General features: G+C 40.5%; 1 protein-coding gene across 1 annotated transcript in view; it reads left to right on the top strand.

The window, feature by feature from the left end:
* The window catches only part of USP7 (ubiquitin specific peptidase 7), a 92,026-nt gene extending 66,625 nt beyond the window's left edge, over positions 1-25,401 (top strand). The window contains 24 exon segments of the mRNA XM_087973134.1: positions 213-293; positions 379-469; positions 1,277-1,359; positions 2,878-2,987; positions 4,782-4,819; positions 4,822-4,937; positions 5,514-5,658; positions 7,532-7,662; positions 10,658-10,792; positions 10,948-11,049; positions 11,614-11,719; positions 13,025-13,117; positions 13,472-13,539; positions 15,262-15,362; positions 16,950-17,103; positions 17,259-17,326; positions 18,338-18,446; positions 18,544-18,621; positions 19,218-19,318; positions 19,630-19,729; positions 21,282-21,401; positions 22,290-22,361; positions 22,948-23,038; positions 23,641-25,401. Of these exon segments, the coding sequence (XP_087829260.1) occupies positions 213-293; positions 379-469; positions 1,277-1,359; positions 2,878-2,987; positions 4,782-4,819; positions 4,822-4,937; positions 5,514-5,658; positions 7,532-7,662; positions 10,658-10,792; positions 10,948-11,049; positions 11,614-11,719; positions 13,025-13,117; positions 13,472-13,539; positions 15,262-15,362; positions 16,950-17,103; positions 17,259-17,326; positions 18,338-18,446; positions 18,544-18,621; positions 19,218-19,318; positions 19,630-19,729; positions 21,282-21,401; positions 22,290-22,361; positions 22,948-23,038; positions 23,641-23,747 (2,400 nt within the window). The 3' untranslated portion in view covers positions 23,748-25,401.
* The last annotated feature ends 2,007 nt before the right edge of the window (positions 25,402-27,408 follow it).

Genomic DNA, 27,408 nt, shown 5'->3' with positions numbered 1-27,408 from the left:
AAACCAAATAATTACCTGGCTGGGCTGCATGAGAGATAGCTGAGCATCTCTCTCTCTCCCTCTCCCTCCCTCCCTCCCTCCCTCTCTCTCCCCCTCCCTCCCTCTCCCTCTCTCTCTCTCTCTCCCTCTCCCTCTCTCTCCCCAGAGTTGTCCGAGATAAAATCCTAATGGCTGCTCATTATTAATTCAGGCGTTCTGTTTTTGTTCTTCAGTTGCTTGATAATGTCGAAAACAAAATGAAAGGCACCTGCGTCGAAGGCACCATCCCTAAATTGTTCAGAGGGAAGATGGTGGTATGTATTGGACTTGTGGGGTGGAGGACAAACGGTTGCATTGTTCACCTGTCTCGATGTCCCAATGCCTTGTTTTTATTTGCAGTCCTATATCCAGTGCAAACACGTAGACTATCGATCTGAACGAATAGAGGATTACTATGATATTCAACTTAGTATAAAGGGAAAGAAAAGTAGTAAGTATGTGTGTTCTCTTAAGTAAGAATTCATGTGCCTCAGATAAGCCCTTCTTTAGATTAAGATTAGATTAACAGAGTTGGAAGGGACCTTGCGGGTCATCTAGTCTAACCCCCCGCCCAAGCAGGAGACTCTACACAATTTTTGACAGATGGCTGTCCAATCTCTTCTTGAAAGTCTCAAGTGATGAAGCTCCCATAACTTCTGTTCCATTGGTTGATTGTTCTCATGTCAGAAAATTCTCCTTATTTCCAGGTTGAATGTCTCCTTGTTCAGTTTCCATCCATTATTCCTTGTCTGGCCTTCAGTTGCCTTGGAAAATAGCTTGACCCCCCCCCCCTCCTCTCTGTGACAACCCCTCAAATATTGAAAGCTTGCTATCCTGTCTCCCCTGGTCCTTCTCTTCACTAGATTAGCCATGCCCAGTTCCTGCAACTGTTCTTGAACAGAAGAAAATAATAGGGTTGAACTGTGAAGTCCCTGATGTTCTCTGAGCTTGGTTGTTTCCTTGCAGACATTTCATTACCCAACTAGGTGACATCATCAGTGTAGAAGGGAGTGGGGTTTACTCCCTATCTGCAAGCAAACAACCAAGCCCAGAGAGCACCAAGGACTCCTAAACCATTCTTCTATTAAATTCAGTGTCTGATTTGTATTATTGGAAATTAGCCCCCTGCTCTATTTAGTTCCGAAATATCTTGGTCTAGTTTGGGGGGGGGGGGGAGAGTTGTGCCCACTGAAATATTTCATGCATTTTTAATATGAAGTATATACATAAAACTTTTCTTCTCTCTTGTCTCTTTCAGTCTTTGAGTCTTTCATAGATTATGTTGCAGTGGAGCAGCTGGATGGAGACAATAAATACGATGCAGGGGAACATGGCTTGCAGGTACTTAGCCCTCAGCTGGGTCTGTGGAATTGCAAAAGATGCCAGAGAAACATAGCTTGCCCAAACAGCATGTTTATTTATTGAAGTGTGTTTGTTTATTAACTATGCTCCCCAGTGGTGCCATTCAACGAGTTCGGTGAGTGCGCGCCCAGCATTTAGAAAAGACCATTTTTAGCTATAATACTTACCTTCTGCTGCAGCCCCAGTGAGTTAAACAGCAGATGCATGAAAAAACAAGGAAATAAATCACAGGAAAAGGGCAGTCTCCCCTCCCAATCATCACCACAACTGAGCCCAAAATGTCTGTTGCTAAGTGAGACAGTCGTTAAGTGAATTTTACCCCATCTTAACAACCTTTCTTGCCACACTTGTTAAGGGAATCTGGCTGCCCCACTGACTTTGCTGCTCGGAAGGTCACAAGAGGGGATCACGTGGCCCCTGGGACACAGCAACAGTCATAAATAAGAACCAGTGACCTTGGGAAGGCTGCAATGGTCTCAAGTGTGAAGAACAGTCATAAGTCCACTGTTTTCAGTGCCGTTGCTAACTTTGGATTCTCGAGCCAAACTTCAAATAACTTCGAAGGATTAATTGCCCTGTATGAAGCCAACTCTGGCCTATGTAATTTACAGTCCCCTGTGACCATGTTCCCCCCCTCCATCCCCCCTGGGTGTCTCATAAACCAGATTCTCCAATTGAGCACGTTCAGGGGCTGGATGTCATCATTCACGTTCTCCAATTAAATATATTCACAGGCAAAAGCTCTGGTAGTTTAGTTACAATCTTTTAAAGATAAGAGTTGGAATGTACTTTTGCTTTCAACCTGCTGCACTGCTCTTCCAGATTTCCCTCCCCCCCTTTTTTATTTATTTATTTTTTAAATTTTTATTGGTTTTTAAGACGAACATAGACAAACAAAACATAAAAACATCAAGCCTTCTTCCATGTATATACATACAGTGTGTCGGTTGGTTTACAGATTGTTTTGTGCTTCCATTTCGTAGTCTTCAATTACAATTACATTGTATATATTCTCATATTTTCAATCAAGTATTAGTATCATTGTTAATCATTTGACTATACTTTTATTCATTCATGTTTTACGAAATAATCATATTTTACTTAATTTGTTTTATGACAGTTCATATTATCATCTCAAATCTATCCTACAATCATTTTGTACATATAATAAGAAAAGAATGCATCTTTATATATTTATTATTTTCTAAGAATCTACATATTTCATTACCGTGTTTTATTGTCTAACCATTGATAGAATAGATCCCAATTTTTTATAAAATTGTTTATCATCTTGTTCTCCCCACCCCCTTTTTTTTAAATGGCAACTACTAAAACAGGCATAGGAATGTTTTATGAGTTGACACAGTTGTAAGTCGAGGATTGCCTGTTTTATGCCACGCTGGGCCCCACTTCTCCATTCTGGTTGAAAACCGGTTTTTCAGCGGATGAAGCATAACTCAATTGTGCGTTTACGTATCCGTCTGTTTGACCCAACAGGAGGCAGAAAAAGGGGTAAAGTTCCTAACATTGCCACCTGTGCTGCACCTACAGCTCATGCGTTTCATGTACGATCCCCAGACGGACCAGAACATCAAAATAAACGACAGGTAACAATACATTTATGAGTGACGCTCAGGATTCTAACAGGGGGTTTCCATTGCTGCTGAGTAGATGATGGTCATTTTATAGCTAGTCGCTGCATGTCAGAGGCAGTGCCCCTGGATGTTCAGGGAGCGATGCATAACACTGAAAAAGTTCGCTTTCAGCAAATAGCAATAGCACTTAGACTTACAGCATATACGCTTTACAGTGCTTTCCAGCCCTCTCTAAGGGGTTTACAGAGTCAGCCTCTTGCCCCCAACAATCTGGCTCCTCATTTGACCCACCTCGGAAGGATGGAAGGCTGAGTCAACCTTGAGCCTGGTGGGATTTGGACTGCCAAATTGCAGGTAGCTGGCAACCAGCAGAAGTAGCCCTGCAGTACTGCACTCTAACCACTGCGCCGCAGAGGCCCCTTGGAATGGGAGACACTAGCTGGAATCCTGGGATCTTGCTTACATTAGAACAAGCCTCAGGTCCCTGTGGGGATTCTCAGGTCCCAGTTGTCCCAAAGGTAGCTTTTTTCAAGAAGCAACTGGACTCTCTGGTTTTTCTTTGAACACTCTTCGCTTCTCATCCAAGAAGCTTCTTCAGCTCTTACTGGATGGTCGAGAATGGAAGGATTTGTACTCCTTGCAGACAGAGCTGGTTATCTGCATACTTTTAGTGTGTCGTTAAGGTCACCTGGAGGTTTGTCTGTGTCCTCAGGGTCACCTGAGTGGTATAAATGGGTGTGGAAAAGAATGCAAGTGACCAGCTGTCTGCAAGGAGTATAAATCTTTCCATTCCCCATCATCCTGTGTCAGAGCTGAAGAAGTTTCTTGGATGAGAAGTGAAACATCTTCAAAAGAAAAAATAGGACGTCCAGTTGCCTCTTGAAAAAAGCACCTTTGGGACAACAAACCTCATAGCCTTCAGAGCTGCTGTATCTTGAGCTCTTTGCACCAGCAGGAAACTTCAGGGAAGGGACTGCTGTCTCTCCCCCCACCCAACCCAACCCAGTTTTTAAGAAGAGCCCTCATCCTTTCCAGAAATGCTTTTGGTAATAAATAGATGGTCTCTATCTTCACCAAGTAGAGTTGGGGGAACCATGGGCAATTTATTTTAAAACAAAAAAAACAGGTGGGGTGAATTGGCAGAAGGCCATTCCTCTCTGTGTTCTGTCCTTTCGGTAAATTATGTAGAAATACTCAGCTTCATTTGTGGACTCTAGCTTTTGCAACAAGACTAAAATTGATGAGGTAGCTGCAGATACATCCTAACCTCGGTTTTCATGGAATTAGGAAGATGGGGAAAAACTGAAATGTTTCTGTGTTTGGTGGGCTGATTTCAGAACCTGCAACAGGAAAACTTGTAGTAATTCTCTCTCTCTCACCCACATTCTCCCTTCCTTCCCTCCCTTCCTCTCTCTCTCTCTTTCCTTCCTTTCTCCTTCCGTCTTTCCCTCTCTCCCTCCTTCTCTCCCTCTTTCCTTCCCTCCTTTTCTTTCTCCTTCCCTTCCTCCTTCCCTCTCTCCTTCCTTCCCTCATTCTCTCCCTCCCTCTTTCTTCCTTTCTTGCTCCTTCCCTCCATCTTTCCTCCTTTACAATTCCAGGCACTTAACAAACAATCATAGACAGCCCAAAAATTCTGCAGTAAAGTGATAAAAATTTATGGTACCTATACTTAATAAGAAACCTAGCAATACAAGTGATACAACAAAGATGATGGATGCGCTTATCTGATGATGCACTTGATTACTGCATGCATTTCTAAACCACGTGTAACTCTTATCTCCCCCCCACTTACTATTTTTGTAAAAGGTTTGAATTTCCTGATCAGTTGCCTCTGGATGAATTCTTGCAAAAACTGATCCTAAAGATGCTGCAAATTATATTCTTCACGCAGTGCTCGTACACAGTGGTGACAACCATGGGGGGCATTATGTTGTTTACTTGAACCCAAAGGGGGATGGAAAAGTAAGTCAGAAAAACCATCAGGTATTAAACTGAAAGTCCTTTAAATAAGCACTTATTAACAATTTTAGCATCAGGAATGATATGTATTTTCCTCACATATAATGTCTTGGAAATTGTTGGAAGGTTAATTAAGATTTTAGAAAAGTTATCAGTCTGTTTTATCAGATGTCTGGGGGGGACGGGGACTGTTTGCATAACTTGAATAATCTATAGTTTCTATTTAAATGCTGCTAGATATTAAGTTTTTTTTAAAAAAAGAAATAGCCATGCAATCTTCTTTCTGTATGCTATGTTTAACATGCAAAAGGAATTTGAAACAATTCCAGTATGAAGGAACAAGCAAGGAGAAACTGGATCAGTTCTGGGAATTTCCTTGGCTTGCACAGTCTAGAATCAGCCCTAGCAACTCAGCTCCATGGTCAAACTTGAGACTTGTCAGTTCTGAACTGGTCTGCTTGCTACAGGGCAGTTTGCTTAGAACAAAATTAGAATTCTAAGTTTAAGTTTCTAAAATTTAGAACATGAATGTTTTATTGAATACTTGCCGTTTTTAAATTCATTGCTTTATTTTCACAGTGGTGTAAATTTGATGATGACGTTGTATCTAGATGTACAAAAGAAGAAGCAATTGAGCATAACTATGGAGGCCATGATGATGACCTATCTGTGCGACACTGTACCAACGCATACATGTTGGTTTATATCAGGGAGTCAAAGCTAAGTAGGTGCACCAGTCATCTGTTGAAATGTAAAACAGGCCTGAATGTTGACTTTCTCCATGCTGTATTTAAGGACTGTCTCACACGTTGCACTTCTGAGACCACACTTGCAAAACTGATGCTAACACGAAGGGAAGGCAATTGAGGTTTACAACTACAAGGAGAGTGTTGTTTCTCTCATTACTTAAAAGTATGTACTTTAAGGTGGTATCTGCCAGGTTTCTTGTTGTGAAAAAGGAAGAAACCTAAGTATTTAAGAAACCTGATTCATGGACACTCACTTTCAAAAAGGGATTGGGGGGATAAAAAAGCTAGATACCACATGGTCTCCATCTGGAGGATGATATTGAACATGTTTTCTATAGCAAATCCTACAGTTTGGAATATTTCATAATACAAGGGCTTGACATTTAAAATTTGGCCATTGCCCTCCATTTTAGAGCAGTTAAAAAAGCCAAAAAACAAAATAATCTGCTTCTAAGCAATAAATAAATACAAGGCTTCGGCTATTGGCAGCTCAAGGATCCAGAATGAACTTATCTGAAGCTCTGCTTGTTGTTTTAAATTTATCTCTCTTTCTTCAAATGAAGACATGCACAACTAATGCATGTGGTATGCTGAGTACAGAAACATTTCTAAAATCCTGCTGAAGAAAATGCCGACCTTCAGAGGTGCAATAATTTGTATCCTCTGTTTTAAAAAAGGATGACGTGTGCTTAACAGTCATCCTGATGTCAGTTTGGGCAGTGTACTTAGTGGAATCTGCAATCCAGACAGCTGTTAAGAAATTGTGTTAAGAAGCTTAACATTACAAAGGAATGTTGTGTCGTAGTGTTTAAAAGATTGCTAACTGTATAAATAAATAGTCTAAATGGAAGAGTGAAATTTCAAATACTAAAGTTCTTTCTAGCAGTTCACCAATGCAAATGAGTTCATCACTTCTGATAGAAAACTGACTCTGTGAAGGATTGTTGACAATCCCTCTGTTGAGGTAGTTTGTATTATGAGAGAGAGGTTAATAAATTCCGCCGTCTTGTAGAATGTGCAAATGTAGCTTAGGCAGGAATCCGGTCCATTGTTCACCTAATTAATTAATCTCTGTACACCCAGCTCACTAATACAGCAAGGCCGGGCAACTTACAATATAATAAACAGTGTTAAAAGCTTTAAAAACAATTAAAAGTTAAGAACCAAGATGATGGACAGCCTGGGGTGAGAATCTTCTCCACCCATCATCCACCCCCAATGTAGCAGGCCCCTGTCAGGGCCCAGACTAAGTAACAGAGCCAAGATTTTAGGCTCTTCCAGAAGCCCGGGGGAGGGGGGGGTTCACTTCTGCTGAGAGAATATTCCAGAGGATGGGTGCTGGAGCAGAAGAGGTCTCCTGTGTCCCATCAGATGACATTCCTTCTTGGACAATGCCCTCCACATTCAGAATAACAAAATAAAAGAGTTGGAAGGGACCTTGGAGGTCTTCTAGTCCAACCCCCTGCCCAAGTAGAAGACTTATGGACAAATGGCTCTCCAGTCCCTTCTTGTAAACCCCAAGTGTTGGGGCAACTACAGCTTCTGAAGGCAACCCATTCCACTGGTTAATTGTTTTCACTGTTAGGAAATTTCTCCTTAATTTTAGCTTGCTTCTTTCCTTGATTAGTTTCCATCCATTGTTTCTTGTTTTGCCTTCTGGTTCTTTGGAAAACAGGTTGACCAGCTCTTCCCAACTTGATGGGATGGGTAGATATGTTTGGTGAGAGGCAGTCCTTCAAATACCTGGATGGATGGACGGACGGACAGACCAAATGACCATCCTCAAGTCATTGGCTGCTTTGTTTTGCCTTTAAAACTCTCCTAGTGCCAATGTTGTATTTCTTGCAGGTGAGGTTTTGCAAGCAGTCACAGATCATGATATTCCTCAGCAGCTGGTGGAACGATTGCAGGAAGAAAAAAGAATAGAGGCCCAAAAGAGAAAGGAGAGGCAAGAAGCCCACCTCTATATGCAAGTACAGGTGAGCTTGGAGAAGGAGCTGCCTTGGGTTTTCTGTGTCATTTCTGCTCATTTTCCCTTCGTTGGTCCTCTTTCTCACCCCCTTCCATCTGGATGCAGGTCATTGTAACTTGTGCTAAAAGTAGAACTGTGAATCAGTCAAGGATAAAAGTTCATTGCTAACTCTAGTTGAGTTTGTGGCTCAGTAGACTCTCTTGTCATTCCAAGCCCAAATCTTTGTGATGACGGGCAAGTTCTCCCCGTAAGCCTTGAGTATAACCCATGGAAGTTGATTTGATGTACAGTGGTGACTCGGTGCTCATCATTAATTGGTTCTGGGAGGTTTGATGAGTACCAAACAAATTTTCCCCACAAGGAATAACGTAGTGAGTCATAAGGCAGCCAATGCTGACAAGTTCTAGCTCGTGTATTGACTACCAAAACAAATGATGGACAAAATGTTCATGTCAAAATGTGTTGAGTACCAAATTCAATAAGTTTCAAAGCAGTTGAGTATCAAATGGACAGGTAGTCTATGACTTAACGATAGTTCATTTAGTGACAGTTCAAACAGCACTGAAAAGAGTGACGTATGGTTTTTCACACAAACCATTGCGGCACCCCTGCAGTCACATGATCAAAATTTACATGCTCGACAACAGGTTCGTACTTATGACGGTTGCAGTGTCCCGAGGATCATGTGAGCCCTTTTTTGCGATCTTCTGACAAGCTAGGTCAATGAGGAATCCAGTCACCATGTCACTAACTTTAACAAATGCAATGATTCACTTAACAATTTTGTCAAGAAAGATCGTAAAATGGGGCAAAATTCACTTAGCAAATGCCTCACTTAGCGACAGAAATTTGGGGCACAATTGTGGTCGTAACTCAAGGACTACCAACTGTATCTTTATTCACGCTGGTATTCCACAACTTTCCTTCTCTCCAGCTGGCATATGGAGACCAGCAAATCTAAAGGCAGATTATATGCAGTTTGATCGCTATCTTCTCTTCCATGGTATCTAATCAGTTGAATATTTTTCAGCAGTGCTTCTTGTGGTCGAAACTAAGCAACTTGGCTTTATTGTTTTTCTTTATATTTACAGTATTTCAGAATTTAGTTATTTATTATAGTCATAGATCAGAGACCAGAACAAATAAAAAACACTCAATAAATATACAATTAAAAGTTCTAGAATAAAATAATAAATAACAGATAAAATCTGCAATAAAATCCAGCCTGTCAATTGTACATGGTTCTAACTACACTTAAAATCACAATCCATAAATCCTTAAAATCACAATCCATAAAATCACAATCCATGGCTCCTAGTCAGTTTATTACTAAAAAGGAAAGGAAAAAAGCAGTGCAAAGGATTGGCCGCATTTGTTGTATATAATCCGTAGGGTGTTTCCAACGAATCCCCAGTGCTGCTGTGTAGAATCTAGCCACCTGCAGTGTAATTTTGGACTGTTTGTCCTTAAGCAGCCACTGGAGATAAGCAGTGTCGGAACAGCCAGGATATCTAGCAATTATTCCCCCCCCCCCCCCATAATCTCTGTAAAAGGAACACCGAAGGAGTATGTACCCACAGGAACAGAAAAGTATATTTACATTTGTAAATTACCCTTAATACATTTTTTCCCAACTTCTCCAAGTAACTCCCCTCCACTTGCATTTGGTACTTAGAGGGACATAGTTAATAATAGAACTAAGACCCAGTCACCTGGGAGAGTTAAAACTACCTGATGAGTTTCAATCAAAACTTGACAGGTGATAGTAAAGTTCCTCTCATTTGTAGATACTGTAGGAGGAGAGCAAGGTTCGCCAACGATGGCCTAATGTCAAGAGGAGACAGGAAAGTCTCGTGCCAATTAATTCTGAAAGGGGTTTTAGTTTTAGTAAAGTGGATGTATTCTGCACGAAATGTATTTTTGCTGTGCATTCATGCAGAATCCTTTTCCTTTCCATTTATGGAGGGTGATGGCAGTTGGACTTGAACCACAAGAGTCCACCTTCCTTTCTTTCTGCCTGCTTCAGTGAGCCCTCTTGTGTCCAGATGTTGCAAGCATCTGCAAAGGGCAGCCCCACTTCATTTGCACCTGCCTTATTCTGCAACAGCCAGGCAGTTTTGAGAGATTACAACCACCGTTGAGGCCCAACATTTGTGTTGCTAAGCGAGACATGTCTTAAGTGAGATTTGCCCCCATTTTACGACCTTTCTTGCCACATCTGTTAAGTGAATCACTGCAGTTGTGAAGTGAGTAAGTTAAGTGAATCTGGCCTCCCCGTTGATTTTGCCAGTCAAAAGAAGTTTGCATGATCCCGGGAGACTGCAACGGTCATAAATATGAACCAGTTGCCTAGCACCTGAATTCTGATCACGTGACCTTGGGGATGCTGCAACGGTCGTAAGTATGAAAAATGGTCATAAGTCATAACCTGGTTTCAGTCAATTTTGCTGAATGTAACTGAAGTTACATGCCTGTTTAATTAAGCCATCATAAGCAATCTTTTAAGAACATATATTTCAAACACACTTGATCAGCACACTGTCAGCACACTTTCTTTCAATTTGATATCAGCTGTTTTCTTAAAAACTGATACCATGTAGTAATATAGTGTGCTGATCAATTGCATTTGAAAAAAAATATGTCCTTAAGGGTTGTTTATGATGGATTAATTAAACATGTAACTCAGTTACATTCAGCAGAATTGACAATCATAAGTCACTTGTACCGTTGTAATTTGAATGTTCACTAAACAAACTTTTGTAACTCAAGGACTATCTGTATGTCCCAATGGCAGAAGTTAACACAAGGTGTTAGCTCTGTAATAGGTCTGAATCTGAGTTATATTTTAGTATTCCACCAACCACCACCCCCCAAAAGTTGAGAGAAACTAGAAGCTAGAACATGAATGTTCAACTTCTAAGGTGTCCATCATTGTGGAAATAGAGAAGACTTCCGTTGTGATCCACATTTGTTTCAATAACCCAATGCTTGTGTAATTTCAGATAGTAACAGAGGACCAGTTCTGTGGCCATCAAGGCAATGACATGTACGATGAAGAAAAAGTGAAGTACACAGTGTTCAAAGTCTTGAAGAGTTCCACACTGGGAGAATTTGTTCAAAACCTTTCCCAAACAATGGTGAGCGCCAACAGGAGGAGGTAGCGATTTAGTCCCTGACTTTTTTTGCGTAGAATAATTTCATCACTTGGGCATTAAAAACCTGACACTGGTCTCGTAATGGCTTATCTTTTTCTAGTCAGCATGTACATTTGCTTTTTTTCAAAACCTTGTAGGGCTTCCCGCAAGATCAGATACGGTTGTGGCCGATGCAAGCACGAAGCAATGGGACAAAAAGACCAGCCATGTTAGACAACGAAGCTGATGGCAGTAAAACTGTGAGTGCACATCAGGGAGGAAATATCACTTCTGAAGTCTTGCCCAATTCCAAATGAGTTAATTTCACCTATTCTCCTTTGTTTCTCCACAGTTGTCTAAGATAAAAAATGCATAACATTTTGCACATGTAAAATTCTGTTGTATTGAAAAGTACATGACAAAAAATTGTTATTTTTTTCAAAGGAACCTAAATAATATTTTAAATTTGCATATGCCCTAGATTGGCCAGTATAGCTATGACACCAGTCTAGTCCTGTCTTAGGTGTAAAATTATCTGGGCCTAGGAAGAATGCCAAGATTTAAATACATTTAAAATGTATTTAACACATTTAAAAGCAAAAATTCAAAAACCAGAGCCCTAGATTACACCAGCTGATCAAGGTTATCCTCCCCCAGGTTATAGCAAAATTTTGAGTCCAGGTTTTCTTCTAATCCAATGCAACATTGAATTATTAAAAATACTTTAAATGCTTTTCTTCACTGATGAAGCCGTAATATTACCTGTTCCTTCCTCAGACTATTTTGCACTTATTGCTTCTTTCCCTCTCCTTTATCACTCACAGATGATTGAGCTCAGCGACAATGAAAACCCGTGGACAATATTCCTTGAAACAGTAGATCCAGAAATGGCTGCTACAGGGGCAACGTTACCCAAGTTCGACAAAGACCGTAAGTCCCATGGCCTGCGAGTTTCATGCCGAAGGGAATAATATGGTCGTCTTCCTTTCCATAGAATGAAGTCAACATTTTGGATTGTAGGATATTGAAGCTGTTTGTATTGACGAAATGGGGATTTCCTTGTTAGCACTGTATGAATTGTTTCTTCCCGAACTACGAAGAACAAGGTTATCTGGAAGTCCTCTCACCTAATAAAAAAAAGTTGGTCAATCCATTGAAGTCCTGGGAAATCTAAAGCAGCATTTCTTAACCTTGGCAACTTTAAAATGCTTGGACTTCAACTCCCAGAATTCCCCAGTCAGCCATGCTGGAAGTCGATACATCCTTAATTTGGCTGGGGAATTCCGGGAATTGAAGTCTGCACATTTTAAAGCTGCCATGGTTGAGAAATACTGGTCAAAAGGAACCTTGTGGATTGGCCCCTTTTGACCCCCAGTTCCAAGTTGGTAGCCTCTGAAGCCCCCCAAAAAAAAAAAAAATACCAGTATGTAAATACCAGTGGTAAAGCAGTTCATTGACACCTTCATGAAGTTTGAAATTGTTCATCTCCAAACCATTCAAGGCTGCTCTTACTGGTAACTGTGCAATGCAGCCCTGGGTGATACTATCTCACCGTGCTGGATGGGGAATTCTGGGAGTTGTAGTTGCCATTAGGCACGTCACCTTCAGGACTAGGGGATGGTGCAGAGCTCTATCCAGAGACCCTCTAATTGACACCGCATGGCTTTTCATCATTTTGATCATTGGCCATTTATCAACCCCAGAATTCCCCAGTCAGAGTTTCCTGCTGACCCTTGGGGAACCCTGAAGTAGATTAATAGTGTGGTGCAAACCCTAAAAATGAGCTTAAGTAAGTTTTATTTTCCTTTTAAGATGAGAGATTGAAAAGAGAAAAGAAGGGACATTCCTCAATTGATTCTTTAACTGCATGATAGTATCTAGACTGATGAACTGGAAACAGTTCAGAAAAAAGAAGGGATATTAAAAGTTAGATTTTGATCAGTCGATGGACTAGTCCTGGCTCTTGTTTCCATAACTTGCTTTAAAAAAAATTGTTTTAAGATTGAGTAAATTCACTGTACTTTGATTGAAAGTACAATCAAGATTGGCTGTATCGTTGATTTATCAATCATTTGAGAAGGATAAAACTATAATCCACATCATTAAATACCAAACATTTTTCTTACTATATTTTTACACTACACCAAATATAATTGGTTGAGATATATACAAAAACAGCTCAGGCACAATTGGATATTTTGTTCTTCTTTGAAAATCATTTTTGCTGTTTTGTAGACGATGTAATGCTGTTTCTGAAAATGTATGATCCAAAGACACGAAGTTTGAATTATTGTGGACATATCTACACACCTATATCCTGCAAAATACGTGAGTTTTTGACGTTTTTGTTGCTCATAAAGAGCCCCTTAAGAATTGTGTTAAGCCAAAAGAAAAAAAATATTCCACCCCACATATTATGCTTTGCATAATAAAATTCTGTAGTTTCAGATCATATATTTGTCAGAACTCTTTAAATATAGGATAGCAAAGTTCATCTCTAACTGTTGAATCTGTGAGAGAAGCTAATTTTGAGCTATAGTTTTGATTTCTGAGGTAAACCATAACATTAGATAATTAAAATAATTATTAGATTATTAAAATGCTTTGTAGACACAATATTTTTCCACAGAAGCAGAAGTTGCAATATGTATATTTTTCCCCTGTTCTGTTCTTCCTCCCAAGGTGACTTACTGCCAGTTATGTGTGAAAGAGCAGGATTTCCCCAAGAATCTAATCTTATCCTCTATGAGGTTTGGGCCATTTATTTACTTTTTCCTTAAAAGTAGAATTATTCTTTGAGACATTTATCTGGCGGGGGGGGGGGTGTCTGAATGTTATGAAATATTGTCAGAGTGAATAAATGTCTTTACAGCACAATAAACTTTAAGCACTCCAAATATGAACACATTTCTTTTAAACGTGTCTTCTTTTTAACAAATAGTTGGAACAAATTGCAAAGTTTGGCAGTTTTTCCAAATTACGTTCCAAGCAACGATTTAAATTTTTTACAAGGAGAGTTTAAAAAAAAAAAAAACATGTTTTCCTGAAATCGTACAATTATTGTGTGAACTTAGGAAAACATGTAAACTTAGGAAAGTGTCCCCATCCAGCAACATCAGCAGAAGGGAACATGTTGGAAAGGGGGTAAGAGGGAGCACGGAGCAATTTTAGATGCAGCAGTGAATTAGGAATTGCATTCAATGTTGCTGGATCCAATCTGGGTCGGTCACTGGGACCAGAGGTTTCATCTTCTGACATTTTTGGAGCCCATCATCAGAAACTTCTTTCTCACCAGAACGTGTGGACAGAAAGAGAAGTTCCCTCAAGATGGCTTCCAGCAGGAGGCCAAAATCTCAGAAGACTAAACCTCTGGTTCTGATGACTGACCCAGATTGGATCCTGCAACATTATCCGGGGACACGTAGATTTGCCTTCTATACGTCATTCAATGTCCTCACATAGATTGTGGCCCAGGGAAAAGCTTAACAAATTCTTAATATTGCACACAATACAGGCAGCCCTTGACTTACAGCCACTATTGAGATTAGAATTTCTTGCAAAGTTTGTTCTAAATTATTGTGGCTGTAATAATGATTATTATTTTTTTTTGCAACAACTTTTACTTCAGTCATAAGTCGAGTCACCGTCGTTCTTAAGCGAATCACATGGTTGTAATTTAAACATTACAACCTCCGTTGTAATGTTTGCCTCAGCAAGTATGTATAATTAAAGTTCTGCCTTAGCTTTTTGGAGTGTTTTCACCCAAGAATGATCCCTTTGAAAACAGATAGATAATATTTGACAGTATTTTCATCAGAAAAAAGTCATGCCATAACGAATTTATCAGTGGTATAAGAGCCCTAGTTGGTTCTAATGAAGCAGAACAAAGGTAAACCTCTAAAAATGAATCACCCGCAATAGGTACTTAGAACTCAAAATAAAAATAGTCAAGTCTTCCTTTATCAGATATATTGAAAGGGAAAGAGGAATTGAGTTATCGAAATTTTGGTAACTACCTTTGCTTTAGTACCTATTTTAAGTTCATTATACCAGAAGATCTTCTGTGCTTGTAACCCTGCACAAACTCCCATTTCTTTTTCTAGGCTGAGAAGCCTATCATAAAATATTATTAAAAGAGAATTGCAGAACCGCAGAGGCTAATCTTTTTATTTTTATTTTGTTCTTTCCAAAATAGAAATCAGATAGATCCCTAAGAGCTAATGCCAGAATACATTTGTTAGTGTTTATAACTGAAAAGTTATCTTCAGGGCATGGCTTTGAGTACATTTTTATCCTGAAGGAATAGTGGTTAGATGTACTGTAGGACGCTGAATACTTACGTATGTGTACTGTGGCTACCTATACAAAAATATATACAATTTTTATTTAGGATTGAAAATGAACTATTTCTCCTTAATTATGACTTCTGATAACTAACCCCTTAATTTCTTGTGGGGTTCTTTTTTCCCCAGGAAGTTAAACCGAATTTAACAGAGAGAATTCAAGACTATGATGTTTCCCTCGACAAAGCTCTTGACGAACTCATGGACGGTGACATCATTGTGTTTCAAAAGTAGGCTTGCAACCATTTTTGTGCAAGGGCTTTGAAAATTTCAATCCCAGGTTCTCCCAGTAGAACGTCCCTTGGATGTGTCAGCTTCCATAACCCCCAGCAGCCCAAATCAATACGGGTTCCAACACATCTGGTTCCACCATTAGTTTAAAAGATAACTGGGTTAAATCTGTGATGAGATAGGCAAAATGTTTTTCAATTGAAACCTTTTAAGTTCAAAACAACCATTTTCCAGGCCAGGGACAGACAGACAGGATACCTGTGGTTTAGAATGTTCCATTGGAGGGGGGGGGGAAGGATACCAGATAGAAGCTTTTATTCCCCCCCCCCCTTTTTTTTGTTGCAAGACAAATGTAGGCTCTGTGTGAGTGCTGCCTCATCCAATGTAATTTCTTAAGGCAAACAGTGGAAACAACAGTTAAAGAAGCATAGGGCTGGAAGAGACCTTGGCGGTCTTCTAGTCCAACCCAGGGGTGGGATTCAACCGGTGTTACTACCGGTTTGGTAACTTTCGATGATGCTGTGCGCGCGTGTAAAAAGACCTTAAGCTGCGCCACCCAGAGAGCTGAAAAACGCAGTGCGCAGGTGCACAGCATTTGAAAAGCTTCTTTTTTTACTGCTTTTTCAACCTCAGCTGTGCCGCGCAAAGCAGCTGAGGTTGAAAAAGCAGGAAATAAAGGATAGGTAAGAGCCTGGGCAGGCGGGTGGGCCAAACAGCAGCAAACACAGAACCAGTTTGGTGTCTGCTGCTCTTCAGAGCTACCAGTTCTATAAAGCCGGGCAGAACCAGTAGCATCCCACCAATGGTCCAACCCCCGTACTCAAGACAGGAGACCTGATACCCTCCCAGTCAAATGATGGTCCAATCTTTTCTTGAAAACCTCAGCAATGGAGCACCCACAACTCAGGGAGGAAAGCTGTTCCATTGGTTAATTGTTCTCTCTGTCAGGAAGTTTCTTAGACCCAGATTTGATCTCTCTCTTTAACCATTTAGGCATGGTTTGTTTGTTTGTTTTGCCCCCCTGCCTATTCAAAGTTTAATAACATTTAAAAATGATCTCCATTGTTGATTTTTTGATACTTAAGTGATGGACTCAGGAAGGGTAAACTACTACTGCTTTTAATATTGTGACCTCAGTACAGAAACTGAAGGAGTAATGGAATTGTTTCAGATTCTTACTTACTATGTAGTGAAACACTCCATCGTTTCTCAAATTTTATTCCAGTGGGTTGCAGTTGACTTGAAATCCTCTGGTAGAGCATTCTAAGCGAGGTCTTTACTTAAAACAAAATGCTCAGCCCCATTTTGCTTATAATCTGTTGGAGTTTTAGTTGAGTAATCTGCTGTGTTGGCTGGCTACAATTTGTGATTGCAATGAGTTTTTGTGAAATTCTTTCAAAAACAGTTTCATTTTTGCTCTTTGGCATGTGTGCATTATTTTAGTAGTTCGTTGTTAGAAGTTAGGGTTCGCTCTTGTTCACTTGGACGAAATAATTTCTAAAGGTTTACCAAGAGCTACAGATTTTGATCATCTTTTCAATGTTTCAGCAATTTTTGTGTAATTATAATTTTTTCCTGCTTACAAGGGATGACCCTGAAAACGACAACAGTGAATTAGCAACAGCAAAAGAGTACTTTCGAGATCTCTACTACCGAGTTGACGTCATCTTTTGTGATAAAACTATCCCCAATGATCCTGGTTTTGTTGTCACATTGTCCAACAGAATGAATTATTTTCAGGTATTTACTCTCTTCTCAGCACCTCTGTTGGATTCAAATAATGTGGTATGGAGTAAAATCATAATTTTTAAACCCACAACTCTGGAAGGGAAGCTGTTCCATTGTTTACCAGAATTCAGCTCACTTTCTATTCTTTTTTAAAAAAATATTTTCAGGTTGCAAAGACAGTGGCTCAGAGGCTTAATACGGATCCTATGCTGTTGCAGTTCTTCAAGTCCCAAGGGTAAGAGATGTTGATCAAATATATCATCTGGTTCATGTTGTAATGTAGATGCTGAAAACTACAAATGTGAGAGAATGACACCTCATGTATATTCCTGATGCCAAAAATCTCCAGGAATCCTGGAGAAGAATCCTGAATTTGGGGAGGGAAAGCCAATTGTGCACAGAAGATAAATTGCAACGTTTGGCACAGTTGGAAATTTCCTTTCAGATTCACTAGATTGGATTGGATCCTAGTTAAGGCAGTTATTTTTCTCTCTGGAGAAATGAGACTATATCTGCTGAACAAAACTCCGCATTGGCGTCAGGAAGGGCATCCAGCCAGTAAACACTCTGCGAACTCCATTCAGTTGCCCAGACTCCACTCCGCAAGGGATTATGGGGTCATTAAACGAAGATGATGATGATGATTCATTGGATTTTGGTTCACGCTGCACATAAATCTGTGTTTTAGATCCTGGTGCAATTGATGTTCTGGTTAAATATTCTTTCCAAGTTGGTCATCTTTATTGTGAATCAACGTGCATACTTTTTAAGTAGCAGGATTATTTAAAATATGTTTCCCACAAGATGGCAAACCTCTGTAGATTCTATAAAACCTATATATGGCAATAGCACTTTGACTTATATACCGCTTTATAGTGCTTTCCAGTCCTTTCTAAGCAGTTTACAGAGTCAGCCTCTTCCCCCCCCCAAAATCTGGATCCTCATTTTACCCACTTCAGAAGGCCGAGTCAACCTTGAGCCAGTCAGGATCGAACTCCTGGCAGTCGGCAGAGTCACCCTGCAATCCTGCATTCTAACCACTGTGCCACCAGGGCTCCCTCTCTTTATTCTAAAGGCAGGGAAAAATCATAGTGGATATCAAACAGAGTATATAAAATATTAAAGACTGATTACATAAAAAAAATCCAATTGAAATGCTGTGCAGAAAGTATTTCAAAGTAAGATTTCTTTTCTTTTTTTCCCCCTTGTCTCTGTCTGTCTGTCTGTCTGTGCCTCTGGTTTTTAGTTACAGGGATGGTCCTGGTAACCCTCTTAGGCATAATTATGATGGAACTTTAAGAGATCTCCTGCAATTCTTCAAACCCAGACAACCTAAGAAACTTTATTATCAGCAGGTAGGGGCTTCGGTTACTTCTGCAAGAAGGAACAATTGGCTTGTTTTTCAGTATGATTAAACTGGTGTCTTTCCCCCCCCCCCCCAACTCTCCATAGCTTAAAATGAAAATCACAGACTTTGAAAACAGGAGAAGTTTTAAGTGCATATGGCTAAACAGCCAATTTAGGGAAGAGGTAAGCCCTTTCATTTGTTGTGATGTTCAGAATGATCAAATAGGAAGTGTATTCATGTTACTCACCTATTTGTCCTACAAAATGTTTACTAATTCTAAAATTCCAGTAATAGTAAAGTATTTGAGGAACAAATTTTTATCTATGGGTAGGGATTTGCTGTTGTTCCTTAACTTTTCAGCTCCATACATGAACTAACTGAATAATTGCTCAGTAGTGTTCTAATTTCACAAGTCTCTTTATTTGCACAAAGGTGCAATCAATTAACAAACTGTTTGCTTGTTTGTTAAATTTATATGCTGCCCATCTTACTATCCAAAGAGCTTCCTTTTTTGATTCAACATTTTTTTTCCTGCAAACCCTATTGCATACATAGAACATTATTTGTATGCAATATAGCCTCCTTTCATATTAGTGATTCTTTTGTAGTATCAAATAAACTTGGTAGGTTTTAGCATTTGTACACAACTCAAGAGCTTGTTCCTTCTAACTTTAATTTCCTTTTGCATCTTACAGCAGTTAATTATTGGCTTCTGCTTTTCTCTCTCTCTTTTCCTCTCTCTTTCTCTTCCCAACCCTCCCCTTAACTTTTTTTTTAGGAAATAACACTATATCCAGATAAACATGGATGTGTGCGAGACTTACTAGATGAATGTAAAAAAGCTGTAGAACTTGCTGAAAGAGGTTCAGGGAAATTAAGGCAAGTGTTTTCTTTACTTAATTAAAAGTTTTTTCCCCCCACCCCTAGACATCTACTGAAACTAAAAAGTATACTTAAACAAATTAGGAAAGCCAAACCTTAATTTGATTACCAATTTGAAATGTTTTTATTCCTTATGTTTACTGGGCTCCATTTATCCATTGTGAAAATGTATGTTAAGCCAGATTTGAATGCATATTCTTAAAAGTCATCTCACCTTCTGCGCTAAGTTCTGTCAAAAGGAACAGGACTTCCTCAGGAGTTCAGTTGTGAGTTTTCGAGTATTCTTACACCATCTTTCTCTTGTTAAGGCTGCTAGAAATCGTAAGCTACAAAATCATTGGTGTCCATCAGGAGGATGAATTATTAGAGTGCTTATCGCCAGCAACCAGTCGGACATTTCGAATAGAGGTCAGTGTTGAAACAATGTTCAAACATGACTTATCTGAGTGCCATCAGACCCTTGATGGGGTTATGGGCCCAAGCAGCTTTCATGACTGAATTCCTCCTTTGAATTCAGTCACAATGTGCTTTGTTTGATGCTTGGTTTGATGCAAAATCCAGGTGATTATGGCTCGTTCAATAAACCATAGTTAGGTGCATCACCCATTTCACTTGAGGAAAAAAATCCATTAATTCCCAATGGGTCTTACTACATTTATGGGGTTCTGAGGCCCATGTATGCAAAGAGGCAAGATGGGAAATTACTTTTAATAGGTAACGTTGGGACTTGGTTGAGGTGTAGGATATACCTCACAAAGATCTTCTCCACAGGCCTCAGTGAAGTGACCAGCCGTTATTAAACTGCTTTAGGAGAATTGTTGTCAGATCTGTGCTTCTTAACCTCAGTTTCAGGATGTATGGACCTCAACATCCAGAATTCCCATCCAGTCCACCATGATGGCTGGGGGAATTCTGGGAGTTGTAGTTCGTACACCTATGTGTTTTGTATCGGTTTGGTTTCAGGAGCAGGGGCTTGTTTAGTTTATCTGCCTGAAGGACCCAAAATCCTTAGATATCCAGATCTGAACTGATCCAATAGATCTGACATTGCAACACAGGAGCCCTTTAAGGAAAATAGGAGGACTTTCCCCTCTTCAAAGAAGGGTGGGGAGGAGGAGGAAATATGCTGGCAATTTTTCCCCCAGAAGACAACCATCCCCAAACTGTAGTAGAATCGCTCTCTCCAGTCCATTTGATTGATTGGATGAGGCGAGCAAGTTTTCGATACCATCATCTTCACCAGGCTAGGGATTGCCAGACTTAATAAATATTGTAAAGGCTGGGGATAAAAAAAGGAGATTTGAAGCCTATCAGAAACCCCAGATCAGTTGCTCATAATGGGCAAATTATGGGAACAAAGATCTATTTTGCAGACTTGACAAAGCTAGGGCACACAGGGGAGCCTTACAGTTTGATTTTTATCCCCATCACAATTCCCAACCTCTTCTTTACCTTTAAAGGTTGACAAAATACTGATAAAAGGAAATTTGTAGCTCAGGGCTGAACCGACGGGTCCTTGGTGCTCTCTGAGCTTGGTGGGTTTTCTTGCAGACGTTTCAATACCAGCACTGATGGTGTTACTTAGCTTGGGTCACAAAACGTCTGCAAGAAAACCACCGAGCTCAGAGAGCACCAGGGGCTGATGAAGTGTCCAAAGGGGCTTTAGCTCTGCTCACCTTGAGATCCAGGAGCTCAGGGGTGTCTGGCCCGTGGGGCCGCCCTGGAAATAGCAAAAGGACCGGTCCGTGGTGCCTCTACCAGTGAAAACGGAGCTTTGTTTTCACTGGCAGAGGGCCCCACCCCTGCTGTGGCTGCTTCCTAATCAGATGTCGGTGTCTTGGGTTACTTCCTCTTTCAGAAGATCTGATTCCACGACTGCCATACTTTTCAGCTGTCCTGCTGATGCTGCTGGTGGACAATCTTCCTAATCCGCATCTCGCGTTGATCTTTTTATCTGTAGGAAATTCCTTTGGACCAGGTAGAGCTCGATAAGGAGAATGAGATGCTAATTACAGTGGCTCATTTCCAGAAAGAGGTTTTTGGAACATTTGGCACCCCTTTCTTGCTAAGGATACACCAGGTGGGTTCTGTATAAACTGCTGTTGCGTTGAGTCTGTGCTACCGAAAGAGAAATTTTGTTGGAGACTGGAGACCAAAAGCTTGATGGATGGTCTTCCCAAACGAGTGACTATCCAGTCTCATCAATTTCATATTATTGTTCATTCCAAGCCACTCATCACAACTTTTGGTCAACATTCTTGGGTGGTAAACTTAATCAGTGTGCAAGCATGGGTGTGCATAAATGTTTATAAATGTGTACACACTGCTGTTCAACTTTAATATGCGCACAAAACAGGCTTTTAGCACCGTCAAGCATCATCTCAGATGTACAAAATAGACCTGAAACTAAAGTTTACTAGAATAATATATGCCTGATAGACTTTAACGTGCTAGTGCAGTGGTGGCTAACCTTTCGGGGCTCCTGTGCTAAAAATTGTGCGCACGCTTGCGCGCCAGCACCCAGAAGGCAATGTGTCCCCCCACGCCCCCTGCGCATGCGCACGCAATCCCCCCTTCCTACCCTCTTATCTGCACTGCACCTCCCAGCTGATTATCAGCCCGTTTGAGGCCTTTCTTGGCCTCCCAGAAGCTTGGTGAAAGCCTCTGCAGCCCGAAAAATAGGCCCATTTTGTCACTTCTGGTATATCCAGAAATACAGGAAGTGAGGAAACGGGCCTATTTTTGGGGGCTGCAGAGGCTTTCCTCAAGCCTCTGGGAGGCCGAGAAAGGCCTCAAACAGGCCAAAAATCAGCTGTGAGGTGCGCACATGCGCAGTGAGGTAAGTTTGCCTGCGGCTTGTGTGCCGGCACAAATGGCTCTGCGTGCCACCTGTGGCACGTATGCCATAGGTTTGCCATCAGGGTGCTAGAGTTAATATCCTGTATTTCTGGAATTCTGATGCTTCTAGGGCGAACATTTTCGAGAAGTGATGAAGAGGATTCAGACAGTTCTGGACATCCAAGAGAAGGAATTTGAAAAGGTATTGATGTGAAGTAGAATATCTGTTACTCTGCAAAGGGTGGTGGGTGTTAGAATTGGCATGAGAGAAGTAGAAGAAAGGGGTCTTCCTTCTTTTGATTTACCATTCGTCATTAAATCTGTAAGGACCTGACCTTCCTTCCCCCACAAAGTTCTCACTTACAATCTTCTGAATAAAACTGCCTAGAATTGCTTTGTAAATGTAAATACTTCAGATACTCTATATTTCAAACGTTGGATTTTATATTTGAGGTGTAAAATACAATCAGGTTCAATACAGAGGAAAGCATGGATAGAAGCCAGAATTATAACCATAAGTCATTGTGATTGTAAATTGAGGTATATCAGGATATACCTAGGTTCGAGACCCCAGCGCCACACAATGGGGTGAGCTCCCGTCCTCGCCTCCGCTTTTTTAGGTTGTTCTATTCTCTATCCATTGATAAAACATATTCCATACCATGTAATATTAATCTTTCTAAAGGTTTATCCTTTTCTCTCGCCTTGTCCTCGTGCCCAATTTTCGTTGCAGTCACTGAAGTGCGATAAAGAAATATTCTATTGTTGTTGTTTTTTTCTCTTTGAAGTTTAAGTTTGCTATTGTAATGATGGGCCGGCACCAGTATCTTAATGAAGACGAATATGAAGTGAACTTGAAAGATTTTGAGCCCCAACCCGGTGAGGATCCATTTATTTTCATTTGGGGGCTGGGTGGGGCAGGGTGTGTGTGAGGGGGTGGGGTTTCTTCAAAGTAAGTGGGAGCCAGCATGGATAAAAATTGATTCTAAAAAATCAGATTTTTTTTTAAAAAAATAAACTTGATTTATTTTATTTTGATCAAATTTATTTTAATAAAATGCTTTGGGAGTAGTAAAAATCTATTTAAAGGTAGTTTTCCATTTAAAATACATTAATAATTTAGTTTATTCAACATGAAATGGAGCTTAATTATGAAGCATGAGGCTGTAGGTTCTGCAATATTGGGACTGTCGGTGGGTCAGCAACAGGTCAGAGGAGGAGCTGCTGCGGAACAGAGATGACAGTTGCTGTTTATAAAAATTACAATTTAAAATGAGTTGATTTAGATCAAGCCTTTTTACTAGTGATTTAAATCGTGGTTTAAATCAACTTGACTTAAATCAATTCCACCCTGGAGGGAGATAACTTCAGGTTGAAGGCGGGTTGTGGGTTCTAGGTGTCACAATGCTTCGGGGCTTGTCGAGTGTCGCAGCAAACCCTCCAGAAACGGTCTCACCCTTTCTCTTCCTCTCTCCCTCCAGGCAACATGTCTCATCCCAGGCCATGGCTCGGGCTCGATCATTTCAACAAAGCCCCAAAGAGAAGCCGCTACACGTACCTTGAAAAAGCTATTAAAATCCATAACTGACTTACCCTCTCCAGTTTGTTCGAGGCAAAAGGGGCAACAATAAGTGTGTGTGTGTGTGCGTGCGTTTGCGTGCGTGTGTGTGTGTGTGTGTGTGTGTGTGCGTGCACCTTTTTAACAACTGTAGGACTTTTGGTACACGTGCACTTGAGATCGGGAGTGTCCAGCAAGACAATTTGCTGCTGATTTATTAACTTTATTTTGAGGCTGTTCAGTTTGGCTTCTCTGTATATCTTATTATTGACTGCCCTCTATTTTTTTTTTTTTTTTTTGAGCAAAAAAAAAAAAATGAAGGTGTTTTATAAAAAAAAATAATAATAATAAAGATCGGGTGCCAATGAGAGTTTTTATGGGAAACGTAAACCAAGGAAGATGGTCAGCATAAAAGAAGGGAAGGGTCAAATAGGACAAGTTGACATTGGCGAACTCTTTGTCTGTAGTACCTTTAAGGGGGCAGTCTGTGCGGGCTGCCCTCCCCCTCCCTCCTTTCTCCTCCCCCCCCCCCGGCCCGATCTCCTCTCCCCCCCTCTTCCCCCCCTGATGCGTGGTACCTGCCATCACTGCAGCTAGCTGGCACTGTGGTTAGGGTCACGTTTGATTTCTTTCCTTCAGTTATATACTTTAAATGAAATTTTTGTGCATTTGTAAATGCAAAGAAAAACTCACATCATCAATAAATAGCAATCTCTACTTCATTGTGTACACTGTTGGCACTTATTCGGGGGAGAAACGTCTTTTCAATCAGCCTAGGAATTCTCTTTTTATTCTTATTATTCTATTATTATTGTTGTTGTTTTTAAATAAAAGACTTTTTGAGTCAGAGCCCCCTCCCCTCCACTACTTCCCGCCATCACTTTTGGCCAAGAAAGACTCAAAAAACTCCTCGAAAGAGCCGCGGCGTCTTTATATTCCTTTTAGAAACCGCTCAGAAGGAAGAAGGGTTTGGGTTAATGAAATGATGTCCCGAGTACGGCAGCTGGCATCTCAGTGGGATTGCAGAAAAGGGGGGTTGGGGGAAGGAAAATCACCTGAATTATACTGAATTTTAGCTGATCTGGGAAGACAGACGAGCAAACTCGCTTTTTCTTCGCACTGAGGGCACGTTCGCTAGCATTTAGGAAGCTGTTGACTTTGTAAAAAGGGGCAGGGAGCTTGGGAGGGGGCAAAAATAAAATAAAAAAACCTGGAATTGTATATTTAACAAAGGAACAACATGTACAATTTAACACTTGGAGATTTCTCTTTTTTTGGTGGGGGGGGGGCGCGCAGAGGGAGTCTGCCAGCGAATTCCTCAGATGTCAATATTCATTGTGTGTAGTTTTATTTCTGTCCCAGCCTCCTTTCCTGTTTTAGTTTGGAGTTAATGGAAACCTTTGTGGAATATCTACTTTTTTCTTACTTTTTGAGTGAGTAAAACTAGAATCTGCCATTTACACTCCCTTCACTTTTTTTTTTTCTCCTTTAATTTCGTATTCTTTATCTTCACCCCTTCCTCCGTTCTTATCTCCTCTCCCTTTTCTTTTCCCCCCTTCCCTTGTTTTTTGTTTTGTTTTGTTTTGTTTCTGTAGCTACAGTGTGCAATGATTCTTCCTGTATATTGCCTTTTTGGCTGGAAAAAAATGTTGTATGTTGAATAAAAATTTTCTATAAAATTTGACTTCAGTGAGTCAAAGACGACTTCTCCTTACAAGTATAGTTTGGGGAGATGTTACTTAAGACGGAATTTTTGTTTTATCAAAGAGCAAAGTTTTTGAAATTGACTTCATTGAAGAATAAGGTAAAGTGATTTCTCTTGGCTTGAATTTTATAAAACGAGATGTTGATATCAATAGAAGAAAATATATATGTAGAGTTGCAATTGCAGCACAAAAGTACATAAGTACAGCTAAGTGCAGCAAAGATTGGAATAGGTCTTAATTCCAAGGAGTTTGTGAGATTGATATGATACAATTTTTCCTACAGCAACCCAAATAATAATATTTAATTTCTGTTCTACTTCACTTCGGGCAAGAGCAATCAACATTTTTCCATAAAGGTGCACTTTCTCCAAATGTGTATTAATTCCCAATTAAAAATTGGTCCTAAAAGCTTAACCAGTTAGCTTTTTCAGGGACACCCTTTATAGAAAGTTTGAGGGGAAACATAACTACCTTACCAAATAAACTGGATTTACACAACCTAAACCATGATGCTGTTGTGGTAGGTTGGTTTTTGGCTTCTTGCATTAGTGAACTGTAAGTCATGGTTTATAATTTCTTCTGGTTCAATGTGGCTACTTTTTCAGCAAACGGTGATTAATCCTGCCTTAGTGCAAGACAGGGGAGGCTACCTGAATCTTTCCTGTACACCCCTGAAGATACGGGTGCATCCTGAACAGAATTAAACTGGAGATCTGTGGATCTTATAAAGTGCTTGTCCATCCTCTTTCACACATTTACAAAGGCATCCTTCCCTCACATCTTCCTTCCAAAATCTATCCTGGTTCTCCACTGAAATCAAGACAGTCCTTTTCCCTGGCCCCCAACTGCCATTAGAAGTGTTTCATTCTTTGGATGTCTATCAAGCTGATTTTTTTTTAGTTGGGGTGTTGTATATATGTCACCATTTAGTGTGTTGCCCTGCCTTCTACATTCCATCTTCAGCATTTCTAAAAGCGCGTAGAAGCTTTGCTATGTGATGGACCAACCGTCATGCCACCTTCCAGTATAGAACATAGATGGTAGAATAACAATTGGAAAGGATCTTGGAGGTCTTCTAGTCCAACCCCTTGTTCGAGCAGGAGACCTATGCTATTCTGGACAAATGGTTGTCTTAACCCAGGAGTCACCAACCTTTTGGACCTCGGGGACCACCAAACTCATAATTTTAAATCTCTGGGACCACTAACCGGTTCTGTGGGCATGGCCTTATTTGTGGGTGTGGCTTGGTGGTCATGTGACTGGCTAGGCATGGCTTGCATGTAAATATTACAAATATTTATATAAATATTGAATTTATTAAAAAAAAGCAACTTTTACCCCAAAGCAGGCAGGCAGATTGAGTTGCTCACAGAGTCACTTAGAGATCTGTGTTTCTGCCATCCGCTATCTGAATCTGCACTGCTTCAGTCCTAAGGAAGGTTCAGCTCCACTTAACAGAGCCGAAGATCTAAAGATTAGCTAGAAAACAAGAAATCCAACGATTTCCTGCTTTCTAGCTAATCTAAAATTTCCAGGCACAGCAGAACAGCTGATGGTCGGAAAAAGGAAAAATAGCAACTTAGCAGGCAAGTTTACCAGGTAAGGAGTGAGTTGGCAGGGAGGGTTCCCGCGGGCCATGTGGGCGGCACAGGCTTGTGTTTCTGCGCAGCCTGGATTGCTTTGGCAAGGTGCTCTGCGGGTGACATTTCTCTGCAGCCCACCAAAATTTTCTTGCGGACCACCGTTTGGCAACCACTAGTCTAACCTGGAAAACCTCTAGTGAAGGAGCACCCACGATTTCTGAAAGCAAGTGGTTCCACTGATCAATAGCAATAGCTCTTAGACTTATATACCGCTTCACAGCCCTCTCTAGGTGGTTTATTACAGAGTCAGCCTCTTGCCCTCAACAATCTGGGTTCTCATATTACTGACCTCGGAAGGATGGGTCAACCTTGATCATTTCTTGATAATTCTCACTGTCAGGG

Source organism: Notechis scutatus, chromosome 12, assembly GCF_049901735.1.
Source record: "Notechis scutatus isolate UNSWTSFEM ecotype Mainland chromosome 12, rNotScu1.2, whole genome shotgun sequence".
Lineage (NCBI taxonomy): Eukaryota > Metazoa > Chordata > Lepidosauria > Squamata > Elapidae > Notechis > Notechis scutatus.
Note: the sequence above shows the minus strand (reverse complement) of the source record. Positions and strands in the feature narration are given on the sequence as shown.